This window comes from Vicugna pacos, chromosome 24, assembly GCF_048564905.1.
Source record: "Vicugna pacos chromosome 24, VicPac4, whole genome shotgun sequence".
In the NCBI taxonomy this organism is placed as follows: domain Eukaryota; kingdom Metazoa; phylum Chordata; class Mammalia; order Artiodactyla; family Camelidae; genus Vicugna; species Vicugna pacos.
The window spans coordinates 19,132,084-19,152,984 of NC_133010.1; the positions used below are offsets into that span (position 1 = coordinate 19,132,084).

At 42.0% G+C, this 20,901-nt stretch overlaps 1 protein-coding gene across 2 annotated transcripts in view; it reads left to right on the forward strand.

Annotated features, from left to right (window-relative positions):
• The first annotated feature begins 1,433 nt into the window (after positions 1-1,433).
• Positions 1,434-20,901, forward strand: part of TMEM241 (transmembrane protein 241) — an 82,577-nt gene continuing 63,109 nt past the window's right edge. Inside the window, exons 1-4 of one of the 2 annotated variants that reach the window (XM_072949108.1) lie at positions 1,434-1,612; positions 3,326-3,372; positions 8,676-8,753; positions 17,978-18,059. In XM_072949108.1, the coding sequence (XP_072805209.1) occupies positions 1,541-1,612; positions 3,326-3,372; positions 8,676-8,753; positions 17,978-18,059 (279 nt within the window). In that variant the 5' untranslated portion in view covers positions 1,434-1,540. The remainder of the gene's footprint in view (positions 1,613-3,325; positions 3,373-8,675; positions 8,754-17,977; positions 18,060-20,901) is intronic. The other variant, XM_072949109.1, reaches the window with a different exon arrangement.

The window sequence follows — 20,901 nt, forward strand, 5'->3', positions numbered from 1 at the left end:
CAGTTGCTTCTGTCATCTTTTGAGAATTGTCCATGTGTGCTGTCAAAAAACACACACAGACACATTATTTAAAAAGATTAATGAGAGGAAAAACCCCACAAAGAATTGTTTAATCCAAGCTCCCCTCTTTTTTTATTCAATAAACATTTGTTGAGGGTTTATGGATCAATTTTCAAAAAGTAAATAAATAACTATGACCCTTTGGTCTCATAGATCTCAATTAACAATACAAATAGTTAAATTATGTGTATGTGTGTGTGTGTGTATAGAAGGTCTAACTTAGTCTCACATATCACCTTGTTGTTTTTCAATGTAAGACTTGATTTTTATTCAGTCTTTGTTTTGTGGAACAGAATAATGCAGCTTTGGAAAAATCAGTCTCTGGTAAGATCTATCAGCACTTTTGCTACAAATGTCAACTCCTATTTGTATGGTTCTTTATTGTTCTAGTTGTTCCTGCTTGCTAAGCAAATTCTGTCAGAGAAAATAAGTTAGGCAATAACTGGGAAATAAGGTCTGAATTGAATTTTTTCATCTACTAAGAGAGCTCAGGGAAATCTCAGGTAAATAATAACCACTAATTTCAAGCAAATTCTTTTGGGCAAAAATCTTCTTTGTAAGGACTCTTTAGCTCAGAAATAGGTTTCCTAAAATAATATCAAGGAAAAATAACTTTTTAGTTTATTTGTGTTTTCTATGGAGACAATGTATCCAATATTTTCTTGGATAATATAGTCTGATAAGCAATTTTAGATTGGGAATACAGATAAAAAAAAGAGTGACGGTTTCCTGGCATGTGGGATATTTCTAAAAACCTGTGAGTTTCTACATGCTGGGACACTTGTATCTCTAGTTCCTGACAGAGTCCATCAGTGTGTGCTACCATCTGCCCGAAGCCTAACTAGGTCAGTTTTCCACCCTAGAGGCTAGGAACAGGCGCTGTGCTTGAAACTCTACTTTTTGAAGGATTTCTTACTTTAAGGAAATTTCAAAGCAATTGGATTGACGTCTCCTAAAGGAAAAACTATTCTCGTTATAGTCCCTCCCCGCCCCCTCACCCTGGCCTTCCTTTAAAATAGCATTTATTGTTGTTAGCTTTTTAGATGCCGTTTGCAAAAATAATACAGACTGAATGTAGAAAACAAAATTCAGTAAAGCACAAACAACAGTCTGGTCCACCGGTTGGAGCTAATATTCGTAAACATTTCTCTCTAAATGCTAATAGAGTGTTGTGGACTGTTTTGTCAACTGCTTTTTTCCCCCTCCTCTATCATTTTCTACTTTTTTACAGGGACAACTGTCCTCTCTTGCTCTCCACAGGGTCGCAGCACTGGCACGCTGGGTGCCGCCCCGCCCACCGCCAGGCTGCAGAGCCTGCGGAAGCGCGGCCCCTTTAAGAGGCAGGCGCAGGGGGCGGTCCCCGCGCCGATTGGCGGAGCTCGCAGCCACGTGGCGGTCCTGGCCGCAGCGGCGGTGGCCCGGCTCTGGCGGCGGCTGTGGGGCTCCCGGGGGGTCCCCGGGAAGGAGCGCAAGTTGACAGATGTACATGAGGAGGTGCCTGGTCGGCCTCACGTTTTGTATCTGCTACTGGGCTTCTTACCTCACGAACAAGGTGAGGGGGGCGGGCGTGGGGTCGTGAAGATTGGCAGTGGGGGATCTGAGTTCCCAAATCGTACGCGGAGCAAATGCTGCCTCCAGATTTTTAATTGATTTGTTGCTGATGATGACGGAGAAGACGACGACTCTGTGTACGATGCTTTTTTAGAAATAGGTTTGTTGGACAGTACTGTCCCCATTTATCGTCCTGGGATATCGTCCTTACATTTCCTGGGAAGCCAGGTTTTTTGACTGGTGAATTCTCAGGAACTTAATTTTGGGATATGTGGACTACTTTTTAGGGAAAGAAAAAAACAACTGGCTCCTGTTCCCTCGGAGATGAAAGAGTAGGAGAAGGAATCAGTCACATCCTGCCTTCTCTTCTGAACACGCCCCTGCCTCAGAACCCCACAAGGTTCCAGAAGCCTTTAAATAGAAGATATCAATCCATCTGCATTTCCGCCTCACACCACTGATTTCCAAACCTATTTTTACTGTCTCCATCCCAGGGACTTCCAGTGTATTCAAGAGTTTCTCGTGGAATTATTTAAAAAAATAAAATGTAAACTTAATTTTGTCTAAAGTGATGTTATAAAACCCTTTTGATGAAGAGGCAGAAGAGCAGTGGTACCATGTTTTTGTTTTGTTAGCAGGGAGAAACTAGCCTTGGACTTGGTACCATGCAGGGAAATGTTGGATCCCCATGGGCTAGAGTAGGGCATCACCCCATCCTAGACTCTGGGAATGGACACTAAACCAACGTCGTGATACAGGGCCCAGGACCACCTTCCCCCACTAAAGGTCTCTAGTGCTCTCTCCCCACTCCCTTCCTGAGGAAAAAACCCTCTTGCTCTTTGCAAAAGAACTGTTAACAAACAGCATTTTCTTATACCTTCTTTCTTAATGTGAGTGGCTGTCTTCCGTATATTCAGAGGATGCCCCTGAACTCCGCTTCCGCCTTGTCCAGTTAATTTTCAGTTATGGTGGTGGGCTTCTGAAGATCCAGTAGTACCACCTTTCTGGAAGGCAGTGATAATGTTTGCATCCTGGCTCAACCTTCTTGGCCTTTGGGACTTTAATCTCTCTAAACCTAAATTTTTGAATTTCAAGATGGGATTAAAAAGTCCTTTTCAAAGGGTAGTTATGAGGATTAATTGAAATAATGTTCATAAGCAGGGTGGCCGAGTGCCCAGCATTATGATAAATGCTCTATAAGATAAGTGGTAGGTGCTCTAGAAGAAAGGAAAGGAGGAAGGGAAGACAGTCTTTTGCTTGTGATACGACACAATAATGACTAACTTTTAACAGATTTGTTCTTTTCCTCATGGGACAGGTAGCTAAAGTAAGAACATTAGTTGGTGGTAGACCTACTCAGGAATATATGAATTTGTGAAAACCTGGCTTTTTCATTTAACTATTCAAATTTGTCTAGCTAACCTGATGGATATATTGATAATGTTTCACTTTAAAAAAAGAATGACCTTACTTTGTTTCTATATAATCATCAGAAAGGGCAAAGTAACAGGTCTTTCATGAAAACCCACAAGTCAAGTCTTTAGTATGACTTGGAAGGTCATTTTTTTCCCCAGTGTGTGATTTTTGGGAGGTATAAAGCCTTTTTTGAAACTTGAGTGTACTTTTGTTTCTTCAGTAGGGATTACTTTGATTATACGGTTTATCAATTCACTATAATTTGAAAATGTCCATTAACCTGGTATTTGTTTTTCAGTATGTTCTGTCTGTCTTGAAGTTTACCTACCCTACATTATTCCAAGGGTGAGTATCTTCTATGCTTTCTATACACGTTTGTGGGAAATATCCAACCAGCATCATTTAATGTCCTTTAAAATATTTTTAATGACTGCATAGATTTTTTTCATCAGATAGACATACTATTAATTTATTTAGCCATTCTATTAATGGCATTTAAATTATGTCCCATTTTGGGGGTATAAACACAACAATGTTATCAAACATTTTTTGCATTCAAATCTGCCAAATTTCTAACTATTTTTGAAATAGATTCCTATATAAGAAATTTAGATAAAAGAATATGAACTTCTTTAGTATTCTTTTTGAATATTAACAAATTCTTTTCCAGCATCATTTTATCAATTAACAATGTTACCCAGTCTGTATATGAGAGTGTCTACGATGTTATACTCAAACCACAACTGTTAACTTTTTTCCTCTCTCTGCTGATTTCATGAGCAAAAAATTTGTTTTGTCTTATCATTTCTTAGATGAAGTTGGACAGTTTTCTTCTGTTTATTACCCACTTGTACCTCTTTTTTAGTGAATTATCTATTTGTGCTTTTTACCCCTTTATTTTTACTAGGGTTTTCATATTTTTCTTATTAATTTAATTCTTTATATTTTAAGGATGCTAACCACCTTTCCATCATATTTATTGGAATTTCTTTTTTCAATTTGTTCTTTGCTGTTTTCATTTTGATTCTAATTATTTTGATTATTTAATTTTTAAGTGACCTCATAGAAAATTCATTGTTTGAACATAGGAATGAAGCTGCAGAGAGAAACACAGAGGAATCCAGTATGTGGTCTTGTGACTGGGGGATGCTATTGTTAGAAAAAAGACAGAAAGTGGTACAGGGTCAGGTCTATAGTCTGGGCAGTGCAGAAGCAGCATGGAGTGCTCTGGCACTCACTTTACCTTTTTCACCTCAAACTCCGCCCTCCCCCCAGCTTTAAAAAAATGTGTTTCTATTGATTGTTTCTTTTGTGATTGATACTATTGCTTTTATGTTTATTCTCCTCCATCACAAGATCATGTAGCTATTCACCTATATGTCATTAGAGCTTTTGTTCAGTTTTTAATTATTGTCCATTTATTTTAGCTTATAGTGCAGTGTGAAGAAATCATCCCTCCCCTAATGGTTTCATTTATACTACCCTCATTATTTGTCAGTTTTTATGAAAAGAGGCTAGTGCTAAATTGTTTCAATTATTATAGCTTTTAAATATGTGGCAGAACACGCCATCCCTCATTCTCTTCTTTTTTTTTTTTTAATATCACACAGATGCACACACAAAAAAGCAGATGTAGAGATCTTAATGTCAGACAAGGTTGAATTCAGGACAAAAAGAGTTAAGCAAGTGAGAAAGGTGTATTATAATGCTAAAACATGCAGTTCAAAATGAAAGGACACATTACAATGCTGGAGCATGAAGTTCAAAATGAAAATAAAATAGTGATGAATATCAACCAGCAAAACAACAGGGCATCATCATTTGCCAAGTAAAAACTCAGGGAATTCTAGGGACAAATAGCAACATACTAGTATTAGGAGATAAATTTACTACTAGTTTTCCATGACAGATCAACTGGACAAACAAAAAACTAGTGTGTGTGTTTGTGTATATATAAATAACTAAATAATACAACTAATAGTTAAATATCAAACTCTGTATTTTGAAAATAAAGATTATACTTCCTTTTCAAATGCCCATGGAATATTAACCATGAATAAAAGATCAATTATTTACAAAAAAGTAGCAATTATACCATTCCAGTGCACTAAAACTAGATCTTTATACCAAAACTAAAAATCCCTACTTACAAATGGTTCTTGAGCGTGTAAAATGATAGACTTCATTCATAAGAAAAACATAATATAAAATATATTTTACCAATAAGATTTGCAAAATAAAATTTCAAAATCTGATAACATGGCATTGATGAGGATGTAGAAAGCAGGTGCTGTCATACCTTGATGATGGGTGGCAAATTGGTAAAATATCACAATTGGCACTTCGGTAGAATAAAGCAACATTTCAATGGTTTTAATCCTCCAATCCAGCAATTCCGCGTCCAGGAATTTACCTGAGAGATTTACTTGCATTTATGTACATGAAATATGTACAAAGATATACATGTGAACCATTGCAGCTTTTGTGACAGCAAGCATTTTTAAACAACCTAATTTTCATCTATACAGAACCAGTTAAATAAATGATATTGTATTCCTAATGGAATACTATTCAAACATTTAAAAAAAGGAAACTCTCGTATATTAACGTGGAAAGGTCTTCATGATGCACTTGATGGGGAACAAAAGCAAGTCCATAAGAATCTAGTATACTTCCATCATGTCAAAGTGTATGTATGGTTTTTTTATTTAAAAAAAAAAAAGAAGAAACTAGTGAAAGTGGTTATTATAGGAAAAGAGGGACACAATGCAGATAGTGAACAAGGGGAAGGAAGAAGACTTTTCACCACTTACTTTTTTATGTATTTTTGTTCTTTGTATTGTCACTAATATGTAATTTCAGGTGAACTTTAGAATTACTTTGCCAGATAATAGTTCATTTTTCATAGCAAGTATATCACACCTCATATTTCATAGTAAAACTTTAAAAAGTGTCGCCTATGGTTGTGTGTATTTCAGCCAACAAGGCTGGAATATTGCTTTCTCGTTTTCTGATCCTGGCTGTCCTTTACTTTTCTCCGGGAAGAGAGGCTTAGGGAACTTATATATGGAAGGATGGTGTTTTCACCTGAATTGCCTTTTCCCCTCCTTGTAGAGGAGTCAGACTGAATGCACCTCCCTCAATAGAATGTAAGGTCTACAAAGGTCAAGAATTTAAAAAAAAAAAATCTGTTTTGTCACTGGAGTATCCCCAATGCCAAGAGCCATGCCTGGCACATAGGAGGTGCATAGTCAGGCAGAATAACTCATTCAACAAAAATGTATTACAGGCACACTATGCACCAGTCACTTTTCTAGACACTTGGGCTACTTCAGTGAAGAAAAGAAAGACGCCTGCCCTCCGGAGCCTGCTTGCCTCTGTGTGTCCCTTCACTTCACCTGCAGTGAATGGTGTCCTCTATCCCGTTGCCTGATTCAGAAACCTGGGCTATTCTTGATTTCTCGACATCTAATTAACCACCAGGACCTGTAAAAGGCTTTAGAACCTGTCCATCTTCTGAATGGCCTCCTCCTGGGCCACTGTGATCTCTCAGATTCCTCTCACAACTCCTGCCTTGCTTCCTGCCCCCTAGTCTTGCTTCTCTTAACAAACATTCTCTCCCTTGTAAAAAAGAGGGAGCTTTCCCAAAGGCAAATGTGACAGTGGGCTCCCATGCTGCAGACCCTTCAGTGGGTCCCCAGTTTGAAGCCCCAGCTCCTGCACAGTTGACATGGCCTTTCATGACCAGCCCTTCTTCTCCAGTGTCAGCTCCTGCCGCGCCCGCCTTGAGCGCTCACAGGCTGAGGTCAGGCTGGTTGAACTTACCTGAGAGGCTTTGAACGAGCCGTTGTCTCTCTCACCTGTGGGCCTTTGTCCATCCTGGGCTCCCACTTGGAACACGATTCAGATTTCCTTCACCTGGGAAGACTTACCAGCTCGCTAGGCTGGGTTCACTGCCCCATAGGGCGGCTTGTGCTCCTGGTACTCTTCCTGCTAGGGCTTTCTCACACCGATTGTGACTGTTAGTTAGCTTACTTCCCACCAGACCAGGGTTTCTCAGCCTCGGCACTAGTGACATTTTGAGCTGGATCCTTCTTTGTCGTGGGGGCCTGTCCTGCATGTTGAGGGAATGTTTACCCCGCAGCATCCTGGCTCGTGCTCATCAGATGCCAGTAGCAGCCCTCCTTTCCCCCGCCTCCTTTTGTGACAACCAAAAATGTCTCCAGGTGCTGCCCGTTGTCCCCTGGGGGAAAAACTACATAATTGAGGTCCCGATGGAGGGCCTGACTCATATCTGTTTGCTCTGCCTGGCTGAGTCAGTGGGACATAAAACCTGGATCTTACAGGATGAATGAGTGTCCATTCACCCAGAGAGATGGGAAGAACATTATGAGCCAAGAGGGCTGCATGTGCAAACTCTAAGAAATATCAAGTGGCCTGGCACAGTGCCGAGGCTGTGGGCTGTTCTTTGTGGCTGGAATGTAGCTGCCACCAGCAGATGGACAGGAGCTGACCCTGGAGGGGGGCGGGTGCGAGTCCCGGAAGGCTTGCATGTCACACGCAAGTGACTTTATCCTGTAGGCCAGGGGTTCTCAGCTGTCATGTCACAACACATGGTGTGTTGTAATCACCTCCGAGGTGAGGTATCTCAAGTCATAAGCAGAAATAAGGTGTTGACATTTATGAATGACTCACTGAAAGTAAAAAAGCAATTTGTGTGAAACAGGATAAAGTTATGCCTGCCTTACCCGTCACTCATGTGGCGTTTTGCTGTGCTTTTTGTAGTGGGCAGGGGAGGGATGTTTATCTTTTAACGTGTGCTCCCCCTACACTCTGCACGGGAGGACGTGTGTCTCACATGAGCTCCATGACCCCAAGTGTGTAGGGGCAGAAAAGAGGCTGAGGGCTGCTGTGGGAGGATAAGCCCTTTTAAAAATAAGGAGCATGATTCAGTTTGCATTTTAGAACAAAACCTTTGGCTGTGAGATGGAGAATGGAGGGTACAGGGCAACCCTGGAGAGAGGGAGGCCAGTGAGGGGACTGATGCTGTGTTCCAGGTGTGAGGTGATGAGTCTGAATTGGGAAGAGGGAAGGAGACGGCGGCTTTGGGTTTCAGAACTGTTATGGGGATAAAGTCAATAGGATTTTGTAAGTAGATAAGGGAAGTGACGGCAGAGGAGGGCCAGGATGACATCCGGGTTTCTTGTTTGGCTGATTAGGGATGGTAGGAGGATGCTCAGGATGGGGAGGGGGAGGTTTAAGGTCATGCTATAGGCGTGTTATCATTGGGAGCTTGTGCGGTCTCAGGGTGGCCACATCCTGGTGAGAAGGAGGATTTGGGAATCATCAGTGTAGAGATAATGGAGAAGTAAGTAGTGACTGTGGGAGAGTTCGTTCAGGAAAAGTCTAGGATAAGAAGAGAAGACCATCAGTATTAGCTCTCAGTGATACGGCTGGGCTCGAGGGAGCAGGAGAGGTTGAGAAAGAGGGATCTGAGAACTGGGATGATAATGATGAGAAAGTAGGAGACAGGAGTTGTAAGAAGGATCGGATGCGTGTATTTGTGTCAGGCAGACAGATCTAACGGGGCTGGATGGCGTTTGAGACCACGGAGCTCTTAAATTCACATTGGCCCGGATTCTTCTCAGGTGGCAGACGCTGATTGGTGGACTTTTGCTTCATGTGTCATGGAAGCTGGGTTGGGCGGAGATCAACTGCAGTTCAAGGTAGGACCACCCCTTCTGTGCTTGATTCATGATTCACAGCCTGCTTCCTCTTATATTGTTTAACTGATGGTGTTACATTGGGAAACACGGATGTTTGTTTGAGTTGTTTGATCTCTTAATTCCCTTCTAACCTTGAGATTCAATGATTTTATAATCCTATAGAACTCAGTAATGTTTTCCTGGTTAATGATGCCACTCATGTATATTAAAATTAATTGCAATATATAATTTACAATACTGTATTAATCTGGTTTTGTTTTAGATCATAGGGCCCCTATAAATAAGTTATTAAATCAGCTTTAATTTTGGGGGGGTAAAATTTTGAATTTGCAGTTATTTCCTGCTCCTGGAAAAGTTAGAAATAGCACAGAGAATTCTCATACCCTTTACTCAGATTCCCCAATAATTATTTTACCCTGCTTCTCTTATCACTGTCTCTTCACACACACACTTTTTTTTTTCTGAATTATTTGAAAGTTGCCGGTTTGAGAGTAAGATACCTCTTTTCTTTACTTATAAATTGTATTTCCTAAGAGCTAGGACATTCTCTCACATGACTACATCGTTATCAAAATGAGGAAATTAACATCAATACAATACTATTATCTGTAAACCATGCTCATATTTTGCCGCTTTTCTCAAGAATAGTCTTTATAACCCTTCGCACAAAAATTCTGATCCAGAGGCCAACTCAGATCACAATTAACATGAGTTGCTACGATTCTATTAAGACAGCTTTTCAAATAGATTTAAAAGAAATGTCACAACAAGTTTATACTGTATAGCACAGGGAACCATATTCAACATCTTATAGTAACTTATGGTGGAAAAGAATATGAAAACAAGTATATGTATGTTCCTACATGACTGAAGCACTGTGCTGTACACCAGAAATTGACACAACGCGGCAAACTGACTATACTTCAATAAAAATATACATATATTAAAAAAAAGTCAAAGAGCATGACATTTTTCAGCCAAAGTTTTAATCCGAATCGGCTATCCACTCCTGCCTCACCTGAATAAATTCTGTTGATTCTTTGAGAACATCGTGCCTCGCCTGAAATTATGCGTAAAACGAAGAGAAAATGAAGTCAAGGTTTACATGAATAAGGTAAACATCCCGACTAAATGATCAGGCCAAGCCATTTGCCTTGTGATCCGAGTTATCTGCCCAACTTCTCCATGAGTCAGATTAACTACTTCATTGCTAAGTTACCCCTTGGCCTGGCACTCTGGAGAAGCTTTGAGAATGAGTCCAGTATAAATACTGATAATTTTGGCTTCTCCTGCAAATATATAAGTAGAGAGCAAAACACTGGTTTAAGAGGCTTTACAAAGGAGAGGCCCTGGGAACTTGGGTTTGGATTCACTTTCTTGACACAATTAATATCCTGGTCCATATTCTAAAAGAATATCACACGAAGGACGCTTACTAATCCAAAGGAGCAGTTCATTAAGTCAAAAATTTGCATTTCCATGGTATGGAATCCTCTACTTAATAAAATATACTTTTGGTATTTTACATGTGATACCAAGTGCAAGTCTTACTTTATAGTTTGTTGTTATGGTGGATAGTTCCCTGAGAATTGGGTCTTCATTCAAAAGAACATGAGCCCTGAATTCACAAGGCCTTTGATAGTTCTAATATTCAGTTAAATAATGAAGCATTTTGACCCCAAGTAGTTGAATGTATTTCTCTGCAGAAGCAAGAGAACTGGCTGTCAGATTTTGGACTGGGGTCCATCGGTGCTAATCAGCTTGGGTCTTCTGCTCTCACAGTGACCCTGACTTTATCTTATGATTTCTGATGTGAAGTATTTACTTATTAGTAATGGTCTTTTAAACATTACCTTAGTTATGTTTCCTTAAAAGCAATGCCATTGTTCATATGGAAACTTTTTTTGTAAGTAGAATATATGTAACATAAATTTACCATTTTAAAACAATTTTTAAGCATATAGTTCAGTGGTGTTAAGTACATTCACAATATTGTGCAACCATGACCATCATCCATTTCTAGAAATTTTCATCATCCAAAACAGAAACCATAAGAGCTCCCCTTTCTTCCATCCCCCAGCCCCTGGTCAACCTCTTTTCTAGCTTCTGGCTCTATGAATTTACCTATTCTAGGCACCTCGTTTAAATGGGATCATACAGTATTTGGTTTTTTTTGTGACTGGTTTATTTCACTTGGCATAATGTCTGCAAGCTTCATCCATGAAGTAGCATGTGTCAACATTTCCCTTTTTAAGGCTGAATAATATTCCATTGTGTATGTAACACATTTGGTTTATTCATTCATCCATTGATGGCATTCTTCATACTTTATTGCTTTTTTTTGTGGGTGGAGGAGGGGGAATGACTAGTCAAACCAGGAAAAGTAAAAAATTCTCAAGATTCTTTTCCTGGAAGAAGTGGTCCTCGACAGAAGTTTGAGACCCACTAGACAGAGTTGGCCCTTGAATTCGCATGATGCTAGGTGCCACCCATCTCAGAAGATCCATGATAGTATCCCTTTTTTGTCCCCTTGCTCAATTTTCTAGAGACTTTTTCACCTCCGTCCCCTGGACTTCCTTTGGTGGTCTCACAGCCACACACATGGTGTCAGCTCAGTTAAGCTTCAGATCCCCATGTCCTAGTTTGCAGTGGGTCTTGTGGTTCATAACTGCTGTCCCAGCTCAGGATTTCCAGTTACCATGTGCCCTCGGCAAAGGGGTGTTACCAGACAGCTGGCAGCAAGGAGCCAGCACCAGTGTTCCTTTGTGTGTGCTTGGGCTGGGTCTGTGTTTGCTGTGGCCATGTTTCCTGCTTGGCTTTGCTTTTTGATTATGTCACTAGAGAACCACAGCCCAGCTTTGCTGTGTCACCGAGCAGAGAGAGAGCAGAGGTCAGGCTTTACTGAAAAAGGAAGCAACAGCAGGAAGACGGTTTTGCATCCCCGACATCATCATGGTTGGGGATTATAATGATGGGGCTGGAGGGCAAGCCCCAAATTGCTCCTTAATAGCATTCACCATAGAGAGCTCATTTAGACTGTCCTTGTGGGCTGGAGCACAGCAGAATCCCTGATTCCCCCTGGCCACGTCATGTATTGACACCACCAAGTGGCCCGATGGAACCATTCTCCTCCCAGGATGTTTGCCCAGCAACTGGTTGTTATCACTGGGTATTGGGTGCTGCCCTGGAAGCCTCTGTCTTGAGAAAGACAGCCCTGGTTTTCAGCCACAAGCTTGTCATTATATGGTGGCTACTGCTGTTGCCAAGTCATTGCAGAACATTGAAGTGATTTTTCTAGCAGCATTGGAAGTCCTGTGCCGAAGGCTTTCTGTAGTTCCAAAACGTGAGCCTTAAAGCACATTGTGACCTGTTTCAGCTGACTGGACGTCTGGTAGCACAGCACAGCGAGACCATGGCACTGTATTAGATTCCAGAACCACGGCTGAGGACACTCAGGTGTGATTTCACTGGAGACTTTAGATGCCATCTGCTGGCTCCTGTACGACTAGGCTCCATGTTTAAATAAAAACATTTTGATATATTGTGGGAGACAGCTTACTTGGTTCTTTTGCAGCAGAGTTGGTTTGAAAAGCAACATAAAACCTTCACTATATCATGTGCATTTTGTATACTTTACAGCATTTTGGTAATAAAAAATGGAAAGGGTTTGTAATAAAAAAAATGGAAAGGGTTTGTCAGATTGTGAAAATGAAAATAAATTAAATAAATAAATACATACATAAATACATTTTGAAAGTGATCTTTAACCTACTTACTACTTTTTATCCACTATATATAAGAGAGAAAAATTGACTCTCAACGTTTTCAAATATGAAAAATTCTAAGTTAAAAAAACCTGTGCCATAATACCTTTGTGCAGAGATTTCTGACAGATAAAGAACCCCTCACCCCTAAATTTTCCATTGAGAGTCTTTGCTGGAGAACCATAACTACTACTTTTGATAAAACCTCCAAATTAACTCAGCCCAGTCCCTAAATAAATGAGCCAGTCAATTCGGGACACAATTGTACTTCTTTTTAATGATTGGTTATTTATTGGTTTTTAAGTGAGCTAGCCCACCTTCATCAAAGCTACTGGTGGTTAGAATTTCCCAAATAGTGTTGTAATGTATTGATATTTCCTTTTGAGTGACTCTTGTAGTTTTATAAAAAGTCATCTTTGCTCACAGAGGAAAGTTAGCACTCAGATTCTTGTGTTTTTGTTTTTCTTTCCCATTGTTTTCTCTCCAGAAGAATGCCTTACATATATACGTGTGTGTTAGAAATTACTTTTTGTGAATAATAAAACCAACTTTCAAAAATTCCTTAGGAAACGTGCTGAGAGCCACTGAGGGGATATAATAGTGAATAGAATCTGGTTGGTGTTGACATGGTGCTTGGGTTGTACCTGGGAGGCATCCCAGAGGCCAGGATTGGTAAAGGGACAGGGTTTTTTTTTTTTTTCCAGCTTTATTGAAGTATCATTGGCAAATAAAATTTTAAGTTATTTACAGTGTACATTGTGGTGATTTGATATACGTATACATTGTGAAACATTCACACCATCTAGTTAATTAACACATCCATCAACTCACATAGTTATCTTTTTTTTGTACGAACGTTTAAGTTCCACTCTCTTAGCAAATCTCAACTATAAATACAATGTTATCAACTGTAGTCACCATATTACACATTAGATCCTCATAGGATACATTATTCATCATTCATGAATAATCAATGTACATTATTCATCTTGTAGCTGAAACTTTGTGCCCTTTCACCAGACTCTCTCTGTTTCTATGAGTTTGACTGTATTAAAAAAGATTCCACATATAAGTGATACCATGCAGTATTTGCCTTTCTCAGGACGGGGATTTTTTTGACCTTTGATGCCTGCAGGGCATGCCCACACCACTCAGTGCATAGGAATCTGCTGAACTCACTGTTTGTCATAGACCGCATTGTGTATAGCTGTCCCTCTGTGTCCATACAGCCCTTTCTGACCTCTTAAGTCAATGGTATGAAGTGTTAACCTCCCGGACCGGAGATCAAAGGTGTTATGTCTTGCACATTAGCTTGAATTGGCAGTCCCTCACGGACTATGCACGGGCAAGATGCTTGAACTGGGTTTTCTTTCTCATATCTATTAGAAATGAGATGTGGACCTCTTCTATCCTACCTCAGTTGGTATTCGGGGACCTGGGTGACCTCTATTTCTTTTTCTTTTTTCATTTTTGGACTGTGTTTCTTAGTACTAACATCTCTGTTCTGTGCCATCCTGGCTGCCTGTCTCCTAAACTCACTTAGCCGCACATCCAGCCCCGCTCCTTCCCCGGATTGGGGTGAGGCGCCCGAGGGTGCCGCAGCTCGTAAGTTCCAGACGTTGGGACCCAGGCTGCCTTACTCTGAATCAGGGTTTGCAAACAAGAACCGGAGAGGAAACATTATAGGCTTTGTGGGCCATACGCTCTCTGTCACAACTACTCAACTCTGCTGTTGTAGTGGAAAAACAGCCATAGACAAGGTAAACAGACAGGTGTGGCTGTGTGACAATAAAATGCTATTTCAGCAACAGGCAGCAGGTGGGACTTGGCCTATAGGCTGCTGTCTGCTAACTCCTGCTCTGAGTGATCCTCGGTGAGACACAGTGTCAACAAGGGTTCTTGGGTTCAAGTAATATTAGGGCTGGACTTTGTCATGGGAGGATGGCCCTCTCTGAGTCAGGGAGAGAGTAAAGATTGAAGGAGAAAGGTCTGAGAGGGCGTAAGACTCCTTGAGGACCATATCCACCAGTAATGGACCAAAAAGGTGAAATCAGGCATCTTCTATAAGCAGGGAGTTAATATATGCAGAAGTCCTTATAAACTGTAAAGTGAATACTGACTTTACAGTTGTAAGGTGTGTTACTGTTTTAGGCAGTGCCAGTCAGTAGTCAACCTGTGAGCCCTGGTATCTTGGTCATGTGTTCTTTTCATGTTTGGAAACTGCTTCTGGGTCACTAGGTGTCAGCATCACTCTGAGAATTTTCAAGAATTCAGCTCAAGGATCCTGCCAGGCTCCCAGGAATAGATTAACTGAGTGTTTTCAGGGAGCAGATGTTCCCTCAATAATGCATGCTCTATTTGAAAAACAAGTGACTTAATTTAATTAGCCTTCATCTCAATAACAAGAGTTTTAAGATTTCATGCCAAGAGACTATTGTTAGCTTCTTGTAAAATGCTTCATTCATCAGGGTTCTTAGGGATGGTGGCGTGTGCACAAGCAAAAAGACAGAAAGTACACACGATGCAGAGAAGATGCAACGTTTGTGCTTATGGATCATATAAGACAAATTCCGTATCACCAGTGTGTTCAAAGCAGACCCTGTAGCAAGTAGTTCTTCCATAGATCTCATCTACACACACACACACACACACACACACAACCCAATGGCTCAGCAGTTCCCCAGAGGCTCCTGCACCACAGAGACTCGAGATTCTGCCAGGACCTTCTCGGGATTTAACCCTGTCTTGCTTCCTTTGATGGCACATAGGACAATGAAAGATTAAACCAGTACAGGAGACGCAGGTGGTGCCACCTTATGAATTAAAGGTGGAGAGGAGGTGCCCTGGTGGCACGTGCCTCATTTGTTCCTTACCTGCAGGCCCAGGCTGCTGGCTGTCCCGGAATCCTGCAGAGTTAGAGCTGCAGTGGAGGGCATCTCAGTCAGCTCAGGCTGCTGTCACAAAATACCTTTAGTCCAACTAGACCCACGTGTATTTTTTCTGGTTAAAGTTATTCCTTTGTATTTTAAGGCAGAGGGGTTAAAAGCAAGATGTTCCCTGTTTCCTTTCTGTCATGGCCACGGCCACGGCCACGGCCACTCGGATACCCGGATGTCTCTTGGAGTAGATGCGTGGCAGGAGTTTTCCTTGTTTAAGAGGGAGAGGAGCACACGTGTCTGGGGCCTCACTGACCTTAATTCCGAAGTCCCGGGCCTGCCGCAGCTGGGCCGGCTGCTGTTCCACTCGGTGCCCACCCGCCTGCCTCTCTGCAGCGTGGGCTCTGGGCTTCCTTCTAGTGCCCTGCGGGCCACAGGCCTGGATCCTGTCTCCCTTGACCCTGGATGTCTAGTGGGAAAGCCTTTTCCTAGAAGAGTGGCAACTGGCTGATGTTAGCTTGACCCGTTAGGATAGAGACTGGCATCTTCCATCCTCTGTTGGCACTTTTGTTGGAAGTGCAGACGTCCGATTGCAGCAGGAGTAGTCATAACAGAATGTTCTCAGATAATTAGCTACGTGGTCTGCTCCCAGAGCAAAATCACATTGTGTTTGCAGCTTATTTATTTATATGTCAGTGTCTCCCATTAGATGATGAGGTTGTCAACTGAAATAAAGTGCACAACCTAAGAGCTGAGAGTTGTTTAATTCAGCGGACTTCTGAGGACTCGAGCCTGGGAGGCAGCCTCTCAGATCGCTCTAAGAGACTGTTCCAGAGTGGCTAGGTCGAAGCCAGGATACACGAGTTTTTGCAACAAAGACCAGGTAGTCGGATCATCAAAAGATTACTATTAATTAGAGAAAACCAGATATCTCAAGTTAAGGAATTTAGCACTTTTCTATGTTTGGGAAGGTATGAAGGTCTGGGCTCATTGAAATCATTCCTTTGATATACACCTAGCTATTTAGGGCCAGTATCCTGTTCTTCCACATCCTGAGTGCCCTTAGGGTGCACAGTTGGGGGTGGCTGCAGAAACCGGCTGCCCTCTTCTCCATATCCTGAGTTCCCTCCACTCGCTGCGGGGGCAGGGGGAATGGGTGAAAGGTTGAGGGGGTGGCGGTAGCAACAGATGACATGATGGCCACAGCATTCTTTGTTTACTGATACGGCTGGCAGTATTTTTCATTCACAAGGTCCTTGAGGGTAAAGGGTGAGAGGGGGTTAAAAGCATGGTTTTGAGTCAGACCTGAATTCAGATTGTGGCTTTGCCATTACCAACTCTTCTGACCAGAGACAGATTACTTCAACTCTTTGTGCCTCCCTTTCCTCATCTCATACGACGGGGATAATAATAAATAATACTTTCCTCGTGAGATTGTTGTGCAGGTTTTAAAAAGATCCCAGCGTAGGAAACATTTAGCTGGTCTGTAGCGAGGACTCAGAAAATGTCCACAATGATGCTGCTTTTAATATTAACTCTGGTGCTGGGAGCACCTTGCAAGTTGCTATGAGTTTGGGCTGAATGAATGTATACTGGAAGTAGGGTTCGGAGGCCTTACTAGAGACTAGAAGTGTTTTCATGCCGGGTTCCCTGGGAAGTTGTACAAAAGCAGGTCTGATGAGGGATGGAGCATCTGCCATGCTAATAAAATTGACAAACAACATTTCTGGAACAGGCTTCATCCCAGGAGAGCAGTTCACTGAGTTAGTTGGGATTATTATTTTATATCCTGCTGGAATGGTTTCATTAGTTTATATCTATTATTAGAATGACTCCGGGAACTTGAATTAGAGAACCAAACGCATTTGTAACTGATGAAGGAAGCAAGTTGCACCCTCGGTGATATGTACTCTGTGTACAGAAACTGGGATTTTGCCTTTCTTAAGGAGATCAAGATTCTTAACTGTGTTGAAACCAGTTCTTGGTGTGGCCACAATTGAATCAAAGAAACGTGCCCTCCAGAAGTCCTTAGAGAGTCCCTGAACTGGCATCTCAGGTTAATGGTTGAGGTTAATGGTTGAGGCTCAGCACGTGGCCACCTGGCTCAAAGACTCTCTTCAATTCTGTCCTTTGACACTGTGGTTCTGTTCGTGGTTCCATAAAGCTGTTTGATACATTGCCTAGGTAACCAGCCTTTAAAAAAATTTTAAAATAATTTGGCATGGATTCAAAGCCTTCAGCTACTTACATTCTGAAGAATGCTGTTCACTTCCCCCTTAAAAAAAAAATCAGAACTCTCCTCTCTTCCAACCTGCAGGAAGCCCTTTCCTTCTCCAGCTTACCTGTGCCCGATGGTGGGATCAGTAATACCATATGGTTGGCCAAGTGATGAGCTGTGGGCAAGATGGCTTAGTAAGCCTCCATCCCTCTCAGTGATACAGACCGAGTCACGCTTCGCAAGTCACCTAGGGATGTTTCGACAACCCCGGGGGCTATATTTGGTGAATGGGAAGGGTCATACTTTCCAGCGGGGTCTTTTGGACATAAGTAACGAAAGTATTATGGTCTCTTTCCCTGTTTCCAGATCTGCTGTTTCGACGTGGCTTCCTGCTTCAGTGCTCTTTGTGGGTGTGATCTATGCTGGTTCCAGAGCATTGTCTCGACTGGTAAGTGGTTAGAGGTTTTGGAGGGACGGTCCCTCTCTTCTCTTCCCCTTCGCCTTGTCACTTGTTGTGTCTCAGATCAGCAGAAGACGAAGCACCAGCTTTAGCGGTGGTACAGCTAGATGTGGAGCCTCCTCTCCTTGAATTGTAGATAATCAGATAACAGGGAAGGCTCAACTCGTTTTACAGTGAAGCGGCACAGATGGAGACGCAGGAAGACAGGGTAGTGATATTTGTAGAGCCTGCTGTATCTGGGGCCAGCCTGCTCTGCCTAAATGCAGCCAGTCCTTGAGAGCAGGGACGGGACGCTCTGTCTGCTCTTTGCTTCCAGGGAACTATGACTCTGCCCATGGGTACCAGTCACGCAGCCTGGGGCATGCTGGGCTCAGTCGTGGGTGCACATGCTTGGTGCAGCACTGATGCCCAGGACACGAGAACGCTCGTGAAACAAGCGTCCATTCTGTCCTCCCACCCCAGCCTCTGGGATTGAGCTCCTCAAAGGAGGGGACTGTGAAGAGTGAATTTTTTTCCAGTTGCATTATATATTATATGGAACTCCAAAAATTTAGTTATTTTTCCATCAGAAGAGAATCCATAAATATCACCATTGACCAGAAACTCAGCACATAACTTAAAAATCAGTAATGGTAGTAATGCCTCTTCCAATTTACACCCGAATTGCTAACTGTTTTTATCTATCAGAAAATGATTGTGTTCTGACGTTTGAAGAAAACGTGAAAATTTCAAACAGTTTAGTCTTTTACTGTAAAGATTGTTGTTATGTTGGCCCTTAGATCTCGGCTATGAAAACAGCAAAAACAAACAAAATCTGCCTCGCTAGATAAGAATAGTGTTATTGGGACAACTCCAAAGTTGCCAGATAGCAGTTGAGAATTAATAGTGGTAATTTCGAAATTAAATCATCATTTTTCTTTCATGATTCATAAGCCTGAGTAGATGGGATGATGTGTGCGACGAGGGAGAAAATGGCCTGGGTGGACCTAAGAAATGAACCACAGTGCGTGTTGATGCTGAGCCCAGAACAAAAGGCGGGGCTGGCTCTCTGTCTGCCCTCTGGCCGGCAGGGGGAGCTTCCTCTCCTAGAGCAGAGTATAGTATGTGATATGAAAAACAAAACAACAGCAACAACCATCTGTTGTTATTGAAAGACTTCAAAAAAATTTTTTATAGGATCTGGATAGTTATGGATGCTAGGATTTTGAAGTTTGAACAAGTAAGGTGTTGTGCTAGTAATGATACTGTTTTTTTGTTTGTACAGTGCTTTTCCATATGTTTCCAGAATGATTTCCTTTCTGTGTGATTCTCACAGTCACCTAACAAGTGAAGCAGATGTTAATCACCTGACAGAGGAAGGAACTCAGGTGTGGGAAGTCTTGGTAACCTGCCTCTAGTCCCAGAAAATGGCAGCTCTTCTGACTCCCCACCTTTTGCTTTTTCAGATTTGTCTCTTTAGGATTAATGTTTATGAATTTTAGAACGAGCCTAGGGTATAGTAGTCATACCTAACTTGATACTTCTGTTTGCAAGTGTTAGAAAGCTCACCAAATGCGCTAAGCAAAAGGGAAATTTCCTGGTTCACATTAACGAAAAGTCATAGGGTAGAAACTGCTTCAGGCATGGCTTGATCCAGAGGTTCCAGTGACCTACTTAGAATCCTTTCAGTTCTGCTCTCTGTCTTTGCTTCATTTCACAGCCAGGCTCTCCCCTCATGGGTGTTGTTGACTCCAGGCTTACTTCCTCACAACTTTAATGGAACAAGACTGTCTCCCTTGTAGCTTCTACATGAGTCCCAGGCTTAACTCTGATTTCATCAGTCAAGGCCACTGCCCATCCCAGATCTAAAAGCTGACCAGGAAGATGGAATTATGCTGATTGGCTGGCCCTGAATCATGACCATTCACTGTGACCAGAGAGACTCAGAGCACTGTTTGGCCAGCCCCAGTCATACAGGATCCCCACCTGGACCCATGACTGAGAAAGGGTGAGTCAGAGTCTCGGTATTGGGGCTTTACCAAAGGAAGGGATAGGGAGACTAGGCGGCCAAAAACCACTCAGAAGTCCATTGTAAATGTCAGTCTGGCAGTCTCCGGCAGATGGAGAGGTCTATGACCTGGAACAGTGCTTCGCAAAGTGTGGTCCACAGGTGGTGATGGTCTGTGAGCTCCCTGTTGCTTGTCTGTAAGGAGATTGTGCCAGAACGCACATCAAGCCTGGCACTAAAGAGACTATTTAGTTGAGCTGACACTTTTTAAAATATTTATTTATTTTATTTTGGGGGGAAAGGTCATTAGGTCTATTTATTTATTTTAGTTGTTGTTGTTGTTTTTTAATGGAAGTACTGGGGATTGAACCTAGGACCTCATGCGTGCTAAGCACGTGCTCTACCACTGAGCTGTACCCTCCTCCCTCCACCTCAGCTAACTTTTTTTTTCCACAGCAAGACCTTTTGAAGAAGGAAGCAATGCACTGATTTACATTCTGAAATAAGCTCCTGGTCTTCTGGGGATACCACACTTGAGTGGCCCTGGCCTAGAGCACAGACTTCTTTCATAGGCAGAAAGAAGCTGCTGCAATTCACACTCTGAGGAAAGGGAAACTGAGTACACCTGATTGCAGTGGGAGGCAGACGGAAAGGAGACACTTATTAGAGTTTGTTTTTTTTAATGAAATAACTCAACCCAGCATCTTTTCTTGGGTTTCTGAGGTTTTTGTTTTTACATAGTTGCTTAAAAATTTACAGAGTGGATTAAACATGAGGCACTCATACAGCTGGTGTTAGATAGAAAACAGGCGTCAATATGCTGGTGCCAAGCTGTCAGTTTCA